The 22326-nt window shown below is 43.1% G+C and overlaps 1 protein-coding gene across 3 annotated transcripts in view; it reads right to left on the reverse strand.

Moving 5' to 3' along the window:
• Window positions 1-7152: 7152 nt before the first annotated feature.
• LOC106578846 (ATP-binding cassette sub-family C member 3) overlaps window positions 7153-22326 on the reverse strand; it is a 73249-nt gene continuing 58075 nt past the window's right edge. For all 3 annotated transcript variants that reach the window (XM_014158052.2, XM_014158055.2, XM_045702352.1), the window contains exons 16-31: window positions 22306-22326; window positions 21936-22112; window positions 21563-21730; window positions 20636-20816; window positions 19457-19562; window positions 18313-18469; window positions 17956-18163; window positions 17262-17572; window positions 14572-14771; window positions 13988-14114; window positions 13440-13541; window positions 12788-12934; window positions 12206-12364; window positions 11847-12013; window positions 11411-11605; window positions 7153-7626 (exon numbers count right to left, since the gene is read on the reverse strand). The exon at window positions 22306-22326 is cut by the window's right edge and continues 106 nt beyond it. In XM_014158052.2, the coding sequence (XP_014013527.1) occupies window positions 7515-7626; window positions 11411-11605; window positions 11847-12013; window positions 12206-12364; window positions 12788-12934; window positions 13440-13541; window positions 13988-14114; window positions 14572-14771; window positions 17262-17572; window positions 17956-18163; window positions 18313-18469; window positions 19457-19562; window positions 20636-20816; window positions 21563-21730; window positions 21936-22112; window positions 22306-22326 (2538 nt within the window). In that variant the 3' untranslated portion in view covers window positions 7153-7514. The remainder of the gene's footprint in view (window positions 7627-11410; window positions 11606-11846; window positions 12014-12205; window positions 12365-12787; window positions 12935-13439; window positions 13542-13987; window positions 14115-14571; window positions 14772-17261; window positions 17573-17955; window positions 18164-18312; window positions 18470-19456; window positions 19563-20635; window positions 20817-21562; window positions 21731-21935; window positions 22113-22305) is intronic.

The following is a 22326-nucleotide window of genomic DNA, read 5'->3' on the forward strand; positions in this document are numbered from 1 at the left end:
TACTGGGCCATTTGCACTACCCTCTGTAGTGCCTTGCGGTCGGAGGCCGAGCAGTTGCCATACCAGGCAGTGATGCAACCCGTCAGGATGCACTTGATGGTGCAGCTGTAGAACCTTTTGAAGATCTAAGGACCTATGCCAAATCTTTTCAGACTCCTGAGGGGGAATAGGTTTTGTTGTGCCCTCTACACGACTGTCTTGGTGTGCTTGGACCATGTTAGTTTGTTGGTGATGTGGACGTCAAGGAACTTGAAGCTCTCAACCTGCTCCATTACAGCCCTGTCGATGAGAATGGTGGCGTGCTCGGTCCTCCTTTTCCTGTAGTCCACAATCATCTAGTATTAACTCTGGGGTGTGAAGACAATTGTCTTCTGGAAGTCGGCCATAATAACGGCCATCTTTAAATCAGATGTCCCTGCTGACGGGAATAACTACAGGCCCATTAGTATACTACCTGTGGTGTTGAAGGTTGCTGAAAAGTGTGTAGCAGAGCAACTGATTGTCCACCTCAACAACAGCCCCTTCACATTACACTCCATACAGTTTGGCTTCAGAGCAAAACACTCCACAGAAACGGACAACTGTTTTCTTGTGGAAAATATGAAGTCTAAGATTGACAAAGGGGGCGTTGTTGTTGGGCTGTATTTGTAGACCTAAGGAAAGCTTTTGATACTGTTAACCATGAGGTTCTTATCACAAAATCAGAGTTCAACTTTTCCCCCGATGCCTTGAGATGGATGAAATCTTACCTTGAAGGCAGAACTCAGTGTGTCAGAGTGAGCAATGAGCTGTCGCCCACTCTCAGCTATGATGTGGCCGTGCCCCAAGGGTCAATACTGGGAACCCTCCTGTTCAGCCTGTACATTAATGATCTGCCTTCTGTCTGTACTGGGTCTGAAGTGTAAATTTATGCAGATGATACAGTGATATATGTGCATGCAAAGAGCAAAAGACAAGCTGCACAAGAATTCACTACTGTAATGGTCCATGTTATAAAGTGGCTCAGTGACTCATGTTTGCATCTCAATGTGAAAAAAAACTGTCTGCATGTTCTTCACAAAGAGGGCAACTGATGCTACTGAGCCAGATGTCTCTGTGTCAGGGGAGAAGCTCCAGGTGGTATCTGATTTTAAGTACCTTGGCATCATACTTGATTCCAACCTCTCTTTTAAAAAGCAGGTGAAAAAGTTAACTTAAATAACCAAAATTCAACCTAGCTAATTTCCGATTTATACTAAATTGTTTGACTACAAAGGTAGCAAAACTGTATTTCAAATCTATGATACTCCGCCCACTTAACATACTGCTTGACTAGTTGGGCCCAAGCTTGCTGTACAACATTAAAACCCATTCAGTCTGTCTACAAACAGGCTCTCAAAGTGCTTGATAGGAAGCCCAATAGCCATCATCACTGTTACATCCTCAGAAAGCATGAGCTCCTGAGTTGGGAAAATCTTGTGCAATACACTGACGCATGTCTTGAATGGCCTGGCTCCCCCTCCACTCAGTACTTTTGTTAAACAGAAAACCCAAACCGATGGCAGCAGATCCACAAGGTCTGCCATGAGAGGTGACTGTATAGTTCCCTTAAGGAAAAGCACCTTTAGTCAATCTACTTTCCCTGTGAGAGCTTCCAATGTCTGGAATACACTGCCATCAGATGTTTCTCTGTCTGCATGATGTTTCTCTATCTGCATGCTATGTGTTGCATGTTCTATGTTTCTCTGTCTGCATGCTACGTGTTGCTTGTAAAATGTTTCTGTCTGCATGCTACATGCTGCGTGTCCTATGTGTCTTTGTCTGCATTCTACGTGTTGCTTGTTCTATGTTCCTCTGTCTGCATGCTACGTGTTGCTTGTCCTATGTTTCTCTGTCTGCATGCTACGTGTTGCTTGTCCTATGTTTCGCTGTCTGCATGTTACGTGTTGCTTGTACTAACCTGATATTATACATCTGGTTAAGGCCGGGTAGGGCCTGTTTTTTCATAACTAGGTTACGGGTAGGGCTCAGGTATCGCTAAATTGATCATTAACATTTTGTAGCTGAGCCATTTGCTCGTGCTCTGTTGCGCAATACAGTCATGTCTGACTAAGATCATAACATGGTGTCAGAAGTCCTTCAACCTCGTCAAATATGAAACAGGAGAGATTATTTCACAGAAAATAACTGTTCCTTGAGTTGGAGTTTACAATGACAAAAAGTAACTGTACAACTAACTGCTCTCTAATGTCTTTTCACTGAGCAGAGCAGCCCAAGCGGAGCCGTTGCTATGGATACTCACGAGCTGCCATGAGCAGAGTGCATGCAGAGCGAGCAGCGTGCAGGAGCTAGTGACAGAGAGAGAGGAGCAGCTAATGGATTTACTAACGGAGGAAGTTATTTCTGATTTCAGGCAGGTCCGGCCTTTAAATTTGTCAGAAGCAATTGGGCCTGAGTAGGGCCTGAAAGTCACAAGCATGGGTAAGGCTCAGGCTTAAAATGTTTGCCAGTGCAGGGCTCTACTCTGAGCTCATCCATCGTCAGCTGAACCAATCACCTGTCAGCGTTTGGTGTTGGGTGACTTGGAGGAAGGAGGGGGGGTGTTCGGCAGCTTATGGCCTGACGTTAGAACAACACACAGTTAATGCAGGAAAACACTGCTGAGAAAAGTCGACCACAAGTTGTCCCCAGAACACCACAGAGCTCTGTGGTTCTGTTGTGTGGAGCGAGAGGCATCATGCTTTGAGCAATCTGGGGATAAACTCCCCTCCCATTAGAGATCAGGGCTGTTCTGCCCTTAGGCCTAAAATCTAGGATCAGTTTACTCTCCTCAAATCAATTTTTTGGGGAAACATAAAACTGACCTTGGATCTGTGAGCAACTTCATCCTGAGAGACCACATCAACTATCCATCACAGCAGTCATGACTAAGCTTCATTATAAGAGGCTAAATATCAGCAGAGCTCTCGATGTTTGTGGGACAGATTCACTATCATTGTGTAATTCGACTTGATGAAATGCTTGACATTTCAAATGAATGTTTAGGTTTATTGGTTTATTGTCACTGAAGGAAAGGTCCAATGTTAGTCAGTGTCAGGGTGGCTTTAGTGTGTTTACTGCATTCAGGACAGTACTGCTGCGGAGTCGTTACAAGGTAAGTGTGGTCCTGTGTGGATCAGTTGGTAAGCCCGTGGCGCTAGCAACGCCAAGAGGGAAGATAGTTAGACAACACCGGCTCCCATCTGTATTGACGCCGGAGCCTATGAGGTACAGTCTATGCTGTGAGGTACGACGGAGCGTGATTAAAGGGCCTCCTCTAGTGCTAAACTAAAGTAACTTCAGCATTCATGTATTTACCTCACTGGTGGTTCGGGAGAGCTTCTAGGTGAGCAAGCTTGACACTTCTAAACTAATCAATTACGACAGTGGTTTTGGCACCAATACCTTAACTTTGAGTGACAACAGCCTCTTACTTTGCTTGTAAAAAGGACTCCGTTGTCCTAGTCAGTGAGGCATTTCATGTAGAAGGTTTATAGCTCAGTTATTTGGTATTTTATTTGGATCCCAATTAGCTGTTGCTAAAGCAGCAGCTTCTCTTCCTGGGGTCCACACAAAACATGACATAATAACAGACAAGAACATCTCAAGGAGAAAACTACATCAATTTAAAATTGGAATAATATAACCGGAAAAGTTCCTTTTCTGTTGTTCAAAGAGAAGTAGCAACTTTGAGTGTCAACAGCCTCTTACTTTGCTTGTAACAAGGAGTCCATTGTCCTAGTCAGCGAGGCATTCTATCTGGTCAAACACATTTTTTTCCCCAAAAGTTTGCTAAGAGCTGGCAGCAAGCTGATTGGTCGGCTGTTAGAACCAGAAGGGTGCTTTACCATTCTCGGTTAGAGGAATGACTAGCTTCCTTCAGGTCTGAGGATAAATACTTTTCTCCAGGCTCAGATTAAAGATATGACAAATTCGAGTGGAGATATAGTCCACTACCATCCGCACTACCATCGAAGTTGTCAATGCCAGGAGGTTTCTCATTACTGACAGTTTTTCCACCACTCCCACACTGACTTTATAAAATTCTAAATGACAATGCTTTTCTTCCATTATTAGGTATTTTATGCATGAATATGACGGCTCACCATTTGTTGTTGGCGTTTCATGCCTGAGTTTGTCCACTTTGCTAATGAAATAGTAATAATTGGCAACATCAAAAGGTTTTGTGCTGAATGAGCCATCTGAGTCAATGAAAGATGGAGTTTAATTAGCCTTTATGCATATAATTTCATTTAATACTCCAATGCTTTTTTCCATCCTACTTTATATAATTTATCTTAGTTTCATAATAGTTTCTTATTTTCTCAATTTACAGTAAGTTTGCCAATCAGCTGTGCAGCAAGACTTACTAGCCACTCCTTTTGCTTCATCCATACAGCTTTTCAATTCCTCATCAATCCACAGAGCCGCAACAGTCTGTGGAGACAATTTCATAAATGCATCAAGTGCAGCATGTGGATGCTCCTCATTACTTACAGACCAACACGTATTTTTGACATCTTCAACATAAGAATTATTACAAAACCTCTTATACACTATTTTAAGCCCAGTTTTTGGAATCTTGGCTTTATTGGATATAAACCACTAAATTGTGATCACTACATCAGATGGATGTGGATACAGCTTTAGAACAGAGTTCTGCAGCAGTAGTAAACATTTGATCAATACATGTGGATAATGTTGTTCATGTACTATTTGTAAACACTCTGGCAGGTCGATTAATACCCTGAAACAGATTACAGGCACTGGTTACAGTGAGCAGCTTCCTTTTGAGTGGACAGCTTGATGAAAACCAGTCAATATTCAGGTCCAATGGAAAGTAGATCTCTGTTTACATCACATAACCTATTAAGCATTTCACACAACCTATCTAGATACTGATTATTAACAGTAGGTGGCCTTTAGCAACACCCAAAAAGAATAGGCTTTAGATGAGGCTGGTGAACTTGCAACCACAACACTTAAACAGCATTAGATCCTCTCTAAGATTTCCAGGAATATGGCTCTGAATATATACAGCAACACCTCCCCCATGGGCATTTCTGTCTCTTCTGTAGATGTTATATCCCTGTATCGCCACTGCTGTATCGTCAAAGGAATTATCTAAGTGAGTCTCAGAGAGGGCCCATATATGAACGTTATCTGATTTATGAACCTTTTTCTAAGGCTACATATATTACTATGGGCTATTTTTAGCCCCTTGCTGCCTAACGTATCAGAGACATAATATACATAAATAAATTGTACAAAAAAAAAGAAAATAATATTATTCAGCAGTCAATCAGGCACATGTAAGTGTCAGTGTGTTTGTGGGTGATGCGGGGTGGAAGCTACGAACCTGCAGGCTGTAATATTCCAATGTTAATTAATCTAGGCCATATGTTCCATGCTCTGTGTTGACAGTCTGTATGTATCAAACCATAAATCCTGTTAATTCCTATGTTTTCAGCTAAATGTTCTACACTGCGTGCACAATTTATTAGGCAAATTGTATTCCTCGGGATTAATTTTATTGTTGAACAAACACAATGCTCTCAGTCAATCCAATATGTTATTGAACCTCAAACCTGAATGTTTAACAAAGGAAAAGTGAGTTTTGATTGTCTCAGGGAAATATATAAGTGTGCACAATTATTAGGCAACTAAATTACAAAAATAATTTCTCTCAACTCACTTGTTTATTCTCAATTTTTAGAGTAAGTGTAACATAAGTAACACAAAATGACAATTATAACATTTTTGGCCTTTCAAAAATATTCAGTGACCAATATAGCCACCCTTATTTACAATAACTGCCATGAGCCTTCCATCCATGGAGTCTGTCAGTTTCTTGATCTGTTTACGATCAATTTTCGCTGAAGCAGCAACCACAGCCTCCCAAATGCTGCTCAAAAAGGTGTATTGTCTTCCATCACTGTAAATCTCACGTTTGAGAAGGGCCCACAAGTTCTCAATAGGAGTTAAGTCAGGTGAGGAAGGGGGCCAGGTCATTATTCAGGCATCTTTGAGGCCCTTGCTGGCTAGCCAAGCAGTGGAGTACTTGGATGCATGTGATGGAGCATTGTCCTGCATAAAGATCATGGCCTTCTAGAATGCTGAGGACTTCTTCCTGTACCACTGTTTGACGAAAGAATCTTTCAGAAACTGGCAGTAGGTTTGGGAGTTGAGTTTCAGTCCATCTTCAACCCGAAAAGGTCCAACTACCTCATCCTCAATGATCGCAGCCCATACCAGTACCCCTCCTTTACCTTGCTAGCACCTGACTCAAAGTGGTGCCCTGTGTCCATTACTGATCCAGCCACGGGCCCATCCATTTGGTCCATCAAGAGTCACTTTCATTTAATCTGTCCATAAAACCTGTCTTCAGGTAAAAATCTGTCTTCAGGTATTTCTTTGCCCAATCTTGATGCTTCAACTTGTGAATCTTATTCAGTGGTGGTCTTGTTTCAGTCTTCTTGACCTTGGCCATGTCTCTGAGCACTTGACACCTTGTACTTCTGAACACTCCAGGTAGGTTGCGGTTCTGGAATACGGTGGCACTGGAGGATAATGGGTTCCTGGTAGTTTGACGTTTAATTCTTCTCAAGTCTTTTGCAGTTAATTTGCGCCTTTGCTACCCCATGCGTTTTTTGCGCCCCAGTTAACTTTTCGCAACAAAACGTTTGAATGTCCTGTGGTCACACCTCAATAGTTTAGCTATTTAAAGAGTGTCGCATCCGTCTGAAAGGCATTTTACATTTTTGGTTTTTCAGTGTCAGTTAAATTAATTTTTTGGCCCATTTTACCTGAAGTAATGAGGCTGCCTAATAATTATTTACACCTTGATATAAGGTGTTATTCAATTTCGCCACACCCTCCCTCATTACACAAATACATATCACCTGAAAATGATTAAATCCAATAAGCATTCAAGTTTATATGGTTTGGAGTTCGAAAATGTGAATAGAAACAATGATAAGATCAGAATATGCACTTGCCTAATAATTGTGCACGCAGTGTACATTGGTTTTCTCCTACATTGCTAACCATGTTGCTGTTGTAGCGTAGGTTATACCAGAGTAGTTAACATGTTTTATGATCATATATAAAAATGAAAACTATCACAGAAACATCTACAAGGCAGTCTTAATTTCTTTAATAAAGGCATTATCATATTTCATATTTTGGTGGTACAGAATTCAAGTTTTTACATACATGGTTCACAAAGGAATCACACATTGAACTGAGCCAACTTCCCCATCAGACATCTGTTAATAATAAAATGTATAGCTTAAATAACAAAAACAATACGGTACAAAAATAGCTGGATTCATCCTGAAACTCACTCTTCATAAAAGTTTACATTAAAAAGTTTACATTAAAAAGTGTTTTATCCTGGTTTTGCAGTAGACTGCAGCGTATAAAAGGATACATTCACTGGCACTCTGTTTTCTGCCAGAAGGCACAATAGGTTTTATAAATGTGTAGAGGAGAGGCTATTGTGCCAGTCCAGCATCTTTAGCCATGCCATAGAAGATTCCTCTCTTGGATAAAAGTTTTGAAGGAGTGTCAAATTCAGCTACTTGTCCCTTGTCCAACACAAGCACTCTGCAAATAAGAGAAGATGTATTAGTAGAATCTTTCATAACTTTGTTAGGTCATATATTCTCTCCAGAAACCTAACAAGATACAAAAACAGCATCTTTGATCAAAAGATGTATCTATGTACACTGAACAAAAATACACTGCTCAAAAAAATAAAGGGAACACTTAAACAACACAATGTAACTCCAAGTCAATCACACTTCTGTGAAATCAAACTGTCTACTTAGGAAGCAACACTGATTGACAATAAATTTCACATGCTGTTGTGGAAATGGAATAGACAACAGGTGGAAATTATAGGCAATTAGCAAGACACCCCCAATAAAGGAGTGGTTCTGCAGATGGGGACCACAGACCACTTCTCAGTTCCTATGCTTCCTGGCTGATGTTTTGGTCACTTTTGAATGCTGGCGGTGCTTTCACTCTAGTGGTAGCATGAGACGGAGTCTACAACCCACACAAGTGGCTCAGGTAGTGCAGCTCATCCAGGATGGCGAGCTGTGGCAAGGTTTGCTGTGTCTGTCAGCGTAGTGTCCAGAGCATGGAGGCGCTACCAGGAGACAGGCCAGTACATCAGGAGACGTGGAGGAGGCTGTAGGAGGGCAACAACCCAGCAGCAGGACCGCTACCTGTGCAAGGAGCAGGAGGAGCACTGCCAGAGCCCTGCAAAATGACCTCCAGCAGGCCACATGTGCATGTGTCTGCTCAAACGGTCAGAAACAGACTCCATGAGGGTGGTATGAGGGCCTGACGTCCACAGGTGGGGGTTGTGTTTACAGCCCAACACCGTGCAGGACGTTTGGCATTTGCCAGAGAACACCAAGATTGGCAAATTCGCCACTGGCGCCCTGTGCTCTTCACAGATGAAAGCAGGTTCACACTGAGCACGTGACAGATGTGACAGAGTCTGGAGACACCGTGGAGAACGTTCTGCTGCCTGCAACATCCTCCAGCATGACCGGTTTGGCGGTGGGTCAGTCATGGTGTGGGGTGGCATTTCTTTGGGGGGCCGCACAGCCCTCCATGTGCTCGCCAGAGGTAGCCTGACTGCCATTAGGTTCCGAGATGAGATCCTCAGACCCTTTGTGAGACCATATGCTGGTGCGGTTGGCCCTGGGTTCCTCCTAATGCAAGACAATGCTAGACCTCATGTGGCTGGAGTGTGTCAGCGGTTCCTGCAAGAGGAAGGCGTTGATGCTATGGACTGGCCGGCCCGTTCCCCAGACCTGAATCCAATTGAGCACATCTGGGACATCATGTCTCGCTCCATCCACCAATGCCACGCTGCACCACAGACTGTCCAGGAATTGGCGGATGCTTTAGTCCAGGTCTGGGAGGAGATCCCTCAGGAGACCATCCGCCACCTCATCAGGAGAATGCCCAGGCGTTGTAGAGAGGTCATACAGGCACGTGTAGGCCACACACACTACTGAGCCTCATTTTGACTTGTTTTAAGGACATTACATCAAAGTTGGATCAGCCTGTAGTGTGGTTTTCCACTTTAATTTTGAGTGTGACTCCAAATCCAGACCTCCATGGGTTGATAAATTGGATTTCCATTGATTATTTGTGTGATTTTGTTGTCAGCACATTCAACTATGTAAAGAAAAAAGTATTTAATAAGATTATTTCTTTCATTCAGATCTAGGATGTGTTGTTTAAGTGTTCCCTTTATTTTTTTGAGCAGTATATAAACACAACATTTAAAGTGTTGGTCCCATGTTTCATGAGCTGAAATGAAAAAATCCCAGAAATGTTCCATACGCACAAAAAGCTTATTTCTCTTAAATTTTGTGTGCAAATTTGTTTATATCCCTGTTAGTGAGCGTTTCTTCTTTGCCAAGAAAATGTATCAACCTGAAAAATGTGGCATATCAAGAAGCTGATTAAACAGCATGATCATTACACAGGTGCACCTTGTGCTGGGATAACAAAAGACCACTTTAAAATGTGCAGTTTTGTTGCACAACACAATGCCACATATGTCTCAAGTTTTGAGGGAGTGTGCAATTGTCATGCTGACTGCAGGAATGTCCACCAGAGCTGTTGCCAGATAATTGAATGTTCATTTCTCTACCATAAGCTGCCTCCAATATCGTTTTAGAGAATTTGGCAGTACGTCCAACTGACCTCACAACCGAGAGTATTTCTGTCTGTAATAAAGCCTTTTTGTGGGGAAAAAAATCATTCCGATTGGCTGGGCTTGGCTCACAAGTGGGTGGGCCTGGCTGCCAAGTGGAAGGGCCTATGACCTGCCAGGCCCATCCATGGCTGCACCCCTGTACAGTCATATTAAATCCATAGATTAGGGCCGAATGAATTTATATCAATTGACTGATTTCCTTATATGAACTGTAACACAATAAAATCTTTGAAATTGTTGCATGTTGCGTTTAGATTTTTTTGTTTAGTATCTGTACGTATGTACAGTGCATTCGGAAAATATTCAGACCCCTTTACTTTTTCCACATTTTGTTACGTTACAGCCATATTCTAAAATTGTTCAGACCCTTTAATCAGTACATTGTTGAAGCAACTTGGCAGAAATTACAGCCTCGAGTCTTCTTAGGCATGATGCTACAAGCTTGGCACACCTGTATTTGGGGAGTTTCTCCGATTCTTCTCCGCAGAGTCTGTTAAGCTCTGTCAGATTGGATGGGGAGCATCACTGCACAGCTATTTTCAGGTCTCCTACCAGAGATGTTCGATCAGGTTCAAGTCCAGGCTCTGGCTGGGCCAATCAAAAACATTCAGAGACTTGTCCCAAAGCCACTCCTGCATTTTGTTGGCTGTGTACTTAGGGTTGTTGTCCTGTTGGAAGGTGAACCTTCTCCCCAGTCTGAGGGCATCTGCTCTCTGAAGCAGGTTTTCATGAAGGATCTCTCTGTACTTTGCTCCGTTCATCTTTCCCTCGATCCTGACTAGTCTCCCAGTCCCTGCCACTGAAAAGCATCCCCACAACATGATGCTGCCACCACCATGCTTCACCGTGGGGATGGTGCCAGGTTTCCTCCAGACGAGACGCTTGGTATTCAGGCCAAAGAGTTCAATCTTGGTTTCATCAGACCAGAGAATCTTGTTTCTCATGGTCAGAGTCTTTAGGTGACTTTTGGCAAACTCCAAGCGGACTGTCATGTGCCTTTTACTGAAGAGTGGCTTCTGTCTGGCCACTCTACCAAAAATACCTGATTGGTGGAGTGCTGAAGATATGGTTGTCCTTCTGGAAGGTTCTTCCATCTCCACAGAGGAACTCTGGAGCTCTGATCGTCAGAATTTTGCTCACCTCCCTGACCAAGGCCCTTCTCCCCCGATTGCTCAGTTTGGCCGGGCGGCCAGCTCTAGGAAGAGTCTTGGTGGTTCCAAACTTCTTCCTTTAAGAATGATGGAGGCCACTGTGTTCTCCGGGACCTTAAATGCTGCAGATATTTTTTGGTACCCTTCCCCAGATCTGTGCCTTGACACAATCCTGTTACGGAGCTCTACAGACAAATCCTTCAACCTCATGTGTGCCTTTTTACAGATCATATCCAATCAATTGAATTTACCACAGGTGGACACCAATCAAGTTGAGGATGATCAATGGAAACAAGATGCAAACATTTCTAAACCTGTTTGGGGTATTGTGTGTAGATTGATGAGGATTTTTTTTTTATTTAATCAATTTTAGAATAAGGCTGTAACATAACAAAATGTGGATAAAGTCAAGGGGTCTGAATACTTTCTGAATGCACTGTATATATGTATGTCAGTCTGTTTGTGTGTGCATGTGCAATGTACTGTACATTACCTAGTATAGTCCATGATGGTGTTGAGTCTGTGAGCGATGGTGAAGACGGTGCAGTCCTCAAACTGTGTCCTGATGGTTGACTGGATGAGGTCGTCTGTCTCTAGGTCGATGGCTGCTGTAGCTTCATCCAGGATCAAGATCCTCGTCTTCCTCAGTAGAGCCCTGGCTAAACACACCAGCTGCCTCTGGCCCACACTGAACACACACACACAAATATATTACGTTATTTTCCAGACGAGTAAAATGTGAAAGGTACAAAAAGCTAAAAGAAAGATTCAGAAAAGGTCCTTAAGAGAAAATCCTAATAAAGACATGTTTGTATTCCAAATGTTGTTAGTTTAGTTTTACTTCCCACCTGAATATACAGGTAAAAGGCTTCTACAGGTGTAAATGTGTCTCAAAACATGCAGCTGTTAAGTGGTTGGGATTATGTTACCTGAGGTTCTCTCCTCCCTCTGAACACTCCAGCTCCAGTTTAGCCGGCTGGTTGCTGACAAACTTGTTGAGGTGGGACAGTTCCAGAGCTTTCCATACTTCCCCGTCATTGTACTTATCAAATGGGTCCAGGTTCATCCTCAGACTGCCAGAGAACAGCACTGGTTCCTGGGGACGTAGTGAGGGTAGTGGAGGTGGAGGTGAGGAAGGTGTAGGGTGTCTGTGTGTCTGTGTGTCTGTGTGTCTGTGTGTCTGTCTGTCTGTCTGTCTGTCTGTCTGTCTGTCTGTCTGTCTGTCTGTCTGTCTGTCTGTCTGTCTGTCTGTGTGTCTGTGTGTCTGTGTGTCTGTGTGTCTGTGTACCTGTGGTATGATGGTGAGTTTCGACCTCAGGTCATGCAGCCCTATCTCTGATATCTTGACCCCGTCGATGGTGATCTCTCCCCCTGCCGCCTCCAACAGCCGGAACAGGCACAGTGTCATAGAGGACTTACCAGCCCCAGTACGACCCACGATACCTATCTGTAACACACGCAGGCCAACATAATGAAACCCTCCGGAAAACTGCACGCTCAGCGAGCATTGTAGTTTACCAGTCTCAATTCAAACACTTGTTCCAGATATCTGAGTGCTTGATACACACATCAGCACCTGCTCTGATAAACTAAACAGCATTTTATCTGTGTATAAAATGTGATGGCAGGAGTACAGCGTCCTTTCATGGGGGTACATTCTGTAACAGTGTGTTAAACAACCATTTAACATGTCCCGAGTGGCGTATGAAAGCAATGTTTTTCACCCCAAAATGAAAATTTTCCAGGTGTTTTCACGGTGTCAATTTTCTCCATTGATTTGCGACTGCATTTGAGGCCTTGTTGCGGCATCTATATGCATCGTGTTTAAAATGCATGTTTTCCTCACACCATTTAGGCCTGTGGTTCTCACCTTCTCTCCTCCAACGACGCTGAGGGTGAGGTTCTTGAGGACCAGGTCTAGTCCCTCTCTGTACCTCACACTGTAGTCAAGGAACTCTACCTTCCCCTGGGATGGCCAATCAGGGGAAGGCTTCTTGTCTTCCACCTCCCATGGGGCCTTGCAACATACACAAACACAATTATGTGCAACAATACACTTTATATACACTTGCAAATTCTGCCCACATTTCGCAGAGGTTGATAAGAGCCATATTTCAGAAAACACAGTATACTAGAAACTCAATCACATGATCAGTAAAGAGGGGGTTATATTTAGGTAATAATCAAAGTAGTCTGAAATGTACAGTACGCTATATAGCCCAGCCGCCCACATCAAAGGGAATCGCTGTACGGTACATAATATCCAAGTTATAGATCTAGTTTCACTTGCGTTAGTCTTTTATGGTTGTGAGTCAGACAAAAATATAAACACACTTATGAAAAAATATATATATAAATACTATTTACAGAACTCAGGTGGTCTTAAGAAACAAACAGTGGGCAACAACACAACATTTCCACTGTCACTTTGCCTTGTACTTCTGAGCGATTAGACCTGGTTCATTGGTTGATTTCCATATGTAATGTCCTACCCTAGTAAGCATTGCGTGTGTGCTCTGTACCTCAATTTTGGTCTCAGAGTACTCCTTGACTCTCTCCACGGCAACGATGTTGCTCTCCAGATCTGACGTCATCCTCACCATCCAGTTCAGTGACATGGTCACCTGTTACCAGGACAACACAGTACTGTAGCATGAGTGATGCTTATGGGAGAAAACACAAGCAGCGTCATTAAGCTATCCTTCATCATCATACCAGATCTCTTTTAAAACACTGGATTCCATCTCCAACATAGTGTAGCAGATGGGGATCTGTGAAACTCCTCCGACTGAAGAGGCCCCACTTGCAATGCCGGATAGCTAGCTTTTCAGGGGCACGACTGGGTAAGACGCTTCAGGAAGACGGTCACGTGTGTTTGCGAGGCAGTGGTCCTTGGTTCGAGCCTCAATATGAGCCAAATCAGGAGGAAGCTAAACTCGCTAAGCAAGCAGCGTGACGTCATTTACACTAGCACAACAGAATCACAGTGGCAGGCAATGGGCACCATTTCATGGAAATGTGTATCAGACAGTTAGACGGACAGTAGATCTATGAATATGTTGTATTGTACCAGTAGAGCGTAGGACACAGAGAGTCCCACCAGTCCAGGGTTGAGATTGTCCTTCCCGATCACAGCAAACAGAGCAGCAAACAGCACGATGCAGTTCCCAATGAACTCTATACGCACCCCTAACCACCTACACACACACACACATACACACGTGAACACGACACACAGTTAGAGCAGCACTGACACACAGTATGTCTATGCACGGTACCTGTTTATGTAACTACCTCACCATGCAAATATAGGCTATATTCCGGATTAGGGCCACTTATTGTGAAGTGGGACACCAATGTCTTACTGTATGTCATTTGTGATGGAACATGTTAGTCTGTTGAGCTTTCAACATTAGCACCAGTCAGTGGCTATGTTACAATTCTCAAAATCCAAATGGACAAATACTGTCCACTAAATTAATCCGTCATTTTGTAAAGAGAATCCTAGGGCCCTTGGATCCTTACAAAGCCACTTCAGATCAGCAGGAGCCAAAAAAGGGAACGAGGAAAGGAAGTACATTAAGACAACTGGAACATAGCCACTGTCCTCCAGAGTCCATAGTGAACGTACAGTAGGAGAGAGATACCACCTACCTGTTGGCCACTATACCAGGGTAGTAACTCTTTTGGTTCTCATCCACCTTCATGTCACTCATTAGTACAAAGGCATTGTGTCTGCCGTAGGCTCTGATAACACTAGAGCCGGTGATGGTCTCAGAGAAATGGGAGTATATGGGAGATCTGGTGACTGACTCCAGACGCTTTAACTGCCGAGACGTGGCCACATAAAATCTCTAAAGCCGTGGGGAAGAGAGACAAACAGCATTATACAGTATCTAAACAGTGGGGTACATGCTATAACACATATCTAAACCCTGGAGTACAAGCTATAACACATATCTAAACCCTGGAGTACAAGCTATAACACATATCTAAACCCTGGAGTACAAGCTATAACACATATCTAAACCCTGGAGTACAAGCTATAACACATATCTAAACACTGGAGTACAAGCTATGACACATATCTAAACCCTGGAGTACAAGCTATAACACATATCTAAACCCTGGAGTACAAGCTATGACACATATCTAAACCCTGGAGTACAAGCTATAACACATATCTAAACCCTGGAGTACAAGCTATAACACATATCTAAACCCTGGAGTACAAGCTATAACACATATCTAAACACTGGAGTACAAGCTATAACACATATCTAAACACTGGAGTACAAGCTATAACACATATCTAAACACTGCAGATGCTTTTTCCACCAGGCCCCAAAATTATTCTAAGAAATAAGTATTATTTAATTTCATTATCAAATCAAATTAAAAAGCATTCAGGACTAAACACATTTGATTACAAACTAAAAAGCAACACTTCAACTTCCATTTGTGCTTAAATGCCATCATAATGTTGTAGTGTACGGTTTGGTTTTTAAAAAAACACTGTAAAAGATTAAGATAAAATAATGTTTTAAGATAAAACTCATTCAAGTAGAACAATTAAAGAAGGGCCACAAATAAACCACCAATCCCAGTAAGTAAGTTTTAAAAGACAGGGAGAAGGTCAACAAAAGGCCACGCAGATATAAAGTATGCCATGACAAAAGACCACGCAGATATAAAGTATGCCATGACAAAAGACCATGCAGATATAAAGTATGCTTTGACAAAAGACCATGCAGATATAAAGTATGCCATGACAAAAGACCACGCAGATATAAAGTATGCCATGACAAAAGACCATGCAGATATAAAGTATGCTTTGACAAAAGACCACGCAGATATAAAGTATGCCATGACAAAAGACCATGCAGATATAAAGTATGCTTTGACAAAAGACCATGCAGATATAAAGTATGCCATGACAAAAGACCACGCAGATATAAAGTATGCCATGACAAAAGACCATGCAGATATAAAGTATGCTTTGACAAAAGACCACGCAGATATAAAGTATGCCTTGACAAAAGCAAAAAAAAGACAGGAATCATATGCCGTTGTTCCAGTTAGATAGTAAGCATCTCCAGAGGCACGTGAACACACAGAACCCTGGCTTATATTCAACCGTAAGAACTCCAGTTTCAAATGGTTCACCGGCAGAAATATATCAATTTTCCTACTTCAGGAAACTGCTAGCTACTGGATCACTGGTAAAATAAATGATGACCAAGCATAAGACCCAGTAGCCCTCAGCGAAACATCCAAACCCAGACACAAAGTAAACCGTTTTCACGTCAGGATAATGTAAATCTCTTTACATCTTGTCTATGGAACTGATCAAACGGGTTGAAAGGAGGTGGTTTCTTGAAATGAAAGCATCTCTCTCTCAGCACTCATTCATCTTAACTCAAGTTGGGATTCAGCTAATACTAGGTCTTCACAGCCCACTGGTATGTAGTATTTTGGCACAAGAGGACCCTCATATTAATTTCCTGGGTCAAAGGGTAAAGGCACTGTATGGAAACCTGAAGCTAATCAATACCCTGTAGAGTTAGACAGGAAACAAAATAACCTCTAACTCCCTACCGTGTGGACAGATACCTGTAGCGTCAAACTGACTACAAGTTGTCTTTCCATTCGTTCACCACCAGAGGGCAGCAGCACACTAGATACAGGCCAAATCTTTTATCCACTTGTTGGTCTTTTGACAAATCCTATCAGATCTTTTCACATCAGATCTTTTTCAGAACTGATCTGATTGGTCAAAAGACCAATTAGTGAAAAACATCAGAATTGTACTGCCTCGGGGCTACTTCATCCTGCACCACTCTATAGTATAAATCACCATTCTCCAGCATGTCCCTGAGAAGGACGTGAGGTTGTAAAGAACACACAGCAGTATTCTCCGGGTCTCAGCTTGACCGCCTCAGTCAACAAACAACTCAGGAGAACAGAAGCCTCCTTCACTATTCATTACTGTACCGGCTGTTGGTGAATCAACATGGCCCGCTCTGTATGTATGTGTGTGTTTGTGTGTAGGTAAAGAGAGAGAAAGAGAGAGGAAGTGAATGCATGGTTAGGGAAGAGCAGACAGGGAGGAGGAGAGCAAACTCAACAGATAACAGGAACACAAAAAGTTGAAAATAAACAAAAAGCCAAAGTTCAAAGGTCACATAAACTGCTCCACCAATCAGGGCGCTGCATGCTGCATTCAGGAACGTAAGCAACACACTTTGGCAAAAATGTAAAGGAAAAGTATTACTTGACACCATAAACTCCTGTCCTAGAGAGTAGAGCAAGCAACTGTTAGCTCCTCAGAACAGAACCAATACCTGGACAAAGACATATATGAAAGTCAGGGGAGCAATGACCACAGCGAAGATGGGGGTGCTGGCCACTATGACTATCATGGTGGAGAGAGAGGAGAAGAAGGTCCCGAGGAACATGAGAACGGTGGAGGGCAGTGCCTCGTCGATGACGTAGATGTCCTTAGAGAATCGGTTGATGACCCTGCCTATGGGGGTGGTGTCAAAGAAAGACTGGGGGGTGTGAAACTTGTTGTCCAGGAGGGCGTAGTGGAGCTTCCTGGCTGCTCCGATGTTCCCCATGGCCAGGGTGAAGGACGAGACCATGACCAGGATACCTGAGAGGGAGGGAGGGAGGGAGGTAGATGAGGGTTGAGGAGACAGTGGGTTCTGTATGTGTCCTCCCTCCTGAATGCTGAGACCCTTTTCAATGAAATTCAAATCAAGCTTCCAGTGTTACTGAGGGGTAGAGGCCAAAGTCCTCACACAAAACCAACCATTCATAGTTAGCGTCATACAGTTAAAAAGTTAAACATACACAACAATACCTACAATAACAAAACCTCTCTTTGGGACAAACGACCCAAACACCATGAACAAATGTAACCACATTCTAATCGCTATAAATATTGAACTGTAGAGATACTTTCTTCACCATTGGCGTCATCTTAGGGTGGACAGGTATTCTTATCCTAAGGTAATGAACAGCAGGTCTCCTCACCTTGTGTTATGCCCAGAGCAGCATACACCCCCACCCTCATGCTGACATTCTCCTGAGTCATGTTCTGAGCCGCGTCATTGGTCCACTGGCTCAGCCAGATGTTGGCTCCGATGGCAGCAGCGTTCTGACAGCCGTACAGGAAACAGATGCAGAGGGTCAGCAGAGGCCCTACTGCCTTGACGTACTCCCAGAACACCTTGCTCTTCACCTGAGGAGAGAGGTTAATAAAAGTTCAGGGTTAAGAGGGTAGAGGTCAGAGGTTGTACTGTCTAGGAATACACCTGGAGGTAGGAGAGGGTAGAAGTCCACACCCTCAACCAGGTTTACTAAACAATGCATCTCCATATCTCTACTCACCCTGCCTGTCTCAGTGGTCTCTGCCTGGATGAGTTTCTCCACCTTGGGTAGTTTCTTCTCTGGGTCAGGCTCAGCGTTCTTCCTCTCGCTGCACAGACGTCTCCGGACAGACTTGCTCCTAGGGTTCTCCAGGTCCCCTGAGATGACGCTGATCTGCCTGCAGGAAGGGAGGAAGTGATTGATCGGTCAATCAATCGTTGTGTGTATCGTACTTTTCAAAAGTAAATTTCTGGCAAAATGCTTGACAGCAACTAAAGTCTAAACCCACATAGAATACAGCAGTTGTCTATCACAGAGGGGGTTAAACATACCGAAGCCCCTTCAGGGTTTTGAGATTCTGTGGTCTACAATTTTTTGTCAAAATCAACAATTCCCTGCAAATTATGCCAGGGTTTGCAAATTTGACAAATCTCTGCACTATTACCAGATAATATTGCAATGATTTTACTTTTATCGCATATAACCGTCCGATCAACCCCCTACAAAAACATGGCTCGCAATTTTGACCAAAAACAGATTTTTTTGTGCATAAAATTATTCAATCAAGCAATATGTCAACAAACATTTCCCCCCTTCAGTGCATTTATGTGACAAATATGACAAAATCGGAATTGCTGCAGCAAAATCAAGCATTTTGGACTGCAACTATCACACAAAAACATGACGGAATCCCGGAGGGACTGCCTTATGAACTGTTACAGAGGCTTATGAGTGCCTTATGAACTGTTAGAGGCTTATGAGTGCCTTATGAACTGTTACAGAGGCTTATGAGTGCCTTATGAACTGTTACAGAGGCTTATGAGTGCCTTATGAACTGTTACAGAGGCTTATGAGTGCCTTATGAACTGTTACAGAGGCTTATGAGTGCCTTATGAATTGTTACAGAGGCTTATGAGTGCCTTATGAATTGTTACAGAGGCTTATGAGTGCCTTATGAACTGTTACAGGGGCTTATGAGTGCCTTATGAACAGTTACAGAGGCTTATGAGTACCTTTTGAACAGTTACAGAGGCTTATAGTGCTTTATGAACTGTTACAGAGGCGTATGAGTACCTTATGAACAGTTAGAGGCTTATTGTCCCTTATGAACTGTTACAGAGGCTTATGAGTACCTTATGAAGTGTTATAGAGGCTTATACTGTACCTTATGAACTTCCTCTTTACCTCGACCACTGGTTCACTGTCCACCATGTCTGTATGGTTGCTAAGGACGTCATCAGGGAAGTCCTCTTCTTCATCAATCAAAGCCACTGTGGGGTGTTGAGTCACAGGGTTACCGTGGTAATTATGGAGCAGGTGTACACACCCCTACAGGTGTAGGGCATGGGCGGGCAACTCTCCTCCTAGAGAGCTACTGGGTTTTGTTCCAACCCTACTCTAATAAACCTGAATAATCTAATCAGCTCCTGACTAGGACCTTGATTAGCAGAATTAGATGTATTAGAGCAGGGCTGGAGCAAAACCCAGTAGCTTGCACACCTAGTTGCCTTCCAGGACAAATATTGATAGGCACTGGTATAGGGTGAACAGTAGAACCCCAAGGGCAGAAACAGCAATAGTATCTGTTTTTCTGCTTTAGATATCTCTCCAAGGGCAGAAACAGCAATAGTATCTGTTCTTATGCTTTAGATATCTCTCCAAGGGCAGAAACAGCAATAGTATCTGTTTTTCTGCTTTAGATATCTCTCCAAGGGCAGAAACAGCAATAGTATCTGTTTTTCTGCTTTAGATCTCTCTCCAAGGGCTGAAACAGCAATAGTATCTGTTTTAGATATCTCTCCAAGGGTAGAAACAGCAATAGTATCTGTTTTAGATATCTCTCCAAGGGCAGAAACAGCAATAGTATCTGTTTTAGATATCTCTCCAAGGGCAGAAACAGCAATAGTATCTGTTTTTCTGCTTTAGATATCTCTCCAAGGGCAGAAACAGCAATATTATCTGTTTTTCTGCTTTAGATATCTCTCCAAGGGCAGAAACAGCAATAGTATCTGTTTTAGATATCTCTCCAAGGGCTGAAACAGCAATAGTATCTGTTTTAGATATCTCTCCAAGGGCAGAAACAGCAATATTATCTGTTTTTCTGCTTTAGATATCTCTCCAAGGGCAGAAACAGCAATAGTATCTGTTCTTCTGCTTTAGTCCTCAAATATAAATCTGGACCTTGAAGACCCACTGCTTTCCTTAAATTCTTCCCTTATAATCAGGGACTGACTGGAAACCAGGTGGGTGCAAATAATAACCAGGTGGAACAGAAAATCAGCAGTGCTACGGACCTCAGAGAGTAAGTTCTGAATCTCTCTGCTATAGTAACAGGTCGTTGTACCTGTTGCTTCGTCCTCTATGATGTCCTCCAGGGAATAGTTTCTGAGGAACTCAGCGAAAGCTCCGTTCTGTTGGAGCAGCTCCTGGTATGAGCCCATCTCCGACACCCTGCCCTCCACCATCACCATTATGTTGTCCACCTGCGGCAGGAAGCTGATGCCGTGTGTCACCAAGATACGTGTCTGGGGTAAACGAAAAGAGGCTCTCATTAAGGCTGGGAATTGCCATGGACCTCACGATACGATATTATCCGTATTCTTAGGTGGCGATACAATATGTATTGCCATTCGATACTGCGATTTTATTGCAAATAGACGTTCCAAACATATTGCTCAAAATGTATCTGCTGCAGAGAGACAAGAGAACATGAGAAAATTTGTTTTGATCAGTCAGGGAAATGAAAGTGCTGAAAACATGTTGGCATGTTTGACTTAGAGACAAATATCAATAACATATTGCAATATGTAATACACATACTGAATTTATACACCCAAGTGTTGCACATTCCAATCAGCTTCTGTACTGAAGTTTCTTATCAGCACAACAAAGTCATAGATATGCTACTAAACCAACCAGCAGACAGGATGGAACACAACACACCACAAATAAAAGTGACTACTTCCTCTATTGTAGTTGAGGACTCTTCAAATGAGTTTTACTATCTGAACTAGACAGAATATAACGTATGTACTTGTCAGTTGTAGGAGATTGCCACTTTCGTCCATTCTAACATGGCTATGTAGTGACTGACCACCGAAGATTGTTGATAAAGTACAAGACATCTGACTGGTCTCGATCTCATACCACCGAAAATTGTTGATAAAGGACAAAATATTGAACCAGTCCATTTCTCTCTGCTACCCCTCAGAATGTGTCTCTCTTCTTCTGTAGTGTATGGAGAACAGAGCAGATTGACTACTCTCCTCACCTTGCCCTGCAGCGCCCCCTCTGGGCCAATGACGTGGTCGAAGATGTGTTTGGCCACGTGGGAGTCCACGGCAGACAGAGGGTCATCCAGCAGGTAGACATCTGCCTCGTTGTACAGAGCTCTGGCCAGACTCACCCTCTGTCTCTGGCCACCAGACAGGTTGATACCCTGAGGGAAGGAGGGACAGATAGACAGAGAGAAATCACTAGCAAGCTAGCAATCACAAGCAAATCACTGATCTCAAAAGTAATTGCTTTGAGACTCGAAGACCCAAGTTAACTCCCAGAGCTAATGCCTAAGCTTTAGTTCAGTGGGCTAACATGGCATTTAGCTCCAAAAACAACCCATGTTAGATTCTATCCCATCTCCCTACCTTCTCTCCAATCTCGGTCAGGTCTCCTCCAGGTAGTACTTCCAGGTCAGGGGTCAGGGCGCAAGCCTCCAGACAAGAGCGGTACTTCTGCTCGTTGTAGGCCTTGCCAAATAGAATGTTGTCTCTCAGAGTGGCATTCTGGATCCAGGCCTGCTGGGGGACGTAGGCCACTGAACCCTGGAGGAGAGGAGTGAAGGAACTCAGTACAGATGAAAACTACAACTAGACCCTAAAAATCTATCTAGACCCTAACAATCAATTTAAACCCTAACTCCTAACAATCAATCAGTCGATCAATCGTTCAATCATTCAAATAATTGACCCACCAATCAATCTTCAGTTAGTATAACTGAATTGAGTGCAGACGTACCCGTATGGAGATGTGTCCCTC

The sequence above is a fragment of the Salmo salar genome, chromosome ssa19, assembly GCF_905237065.1.
Source record: "Salmo salar chromosome ssa19, Ssal_v3.1, whole genome shotgun sequence".
Taxonomy (NCBI): domain Eukaryota; kingdom Metazoa; phylum Chordata; class Actinopteri; order Salmoniformes; family Salmonidae; genus Salmo; species Salmo salar.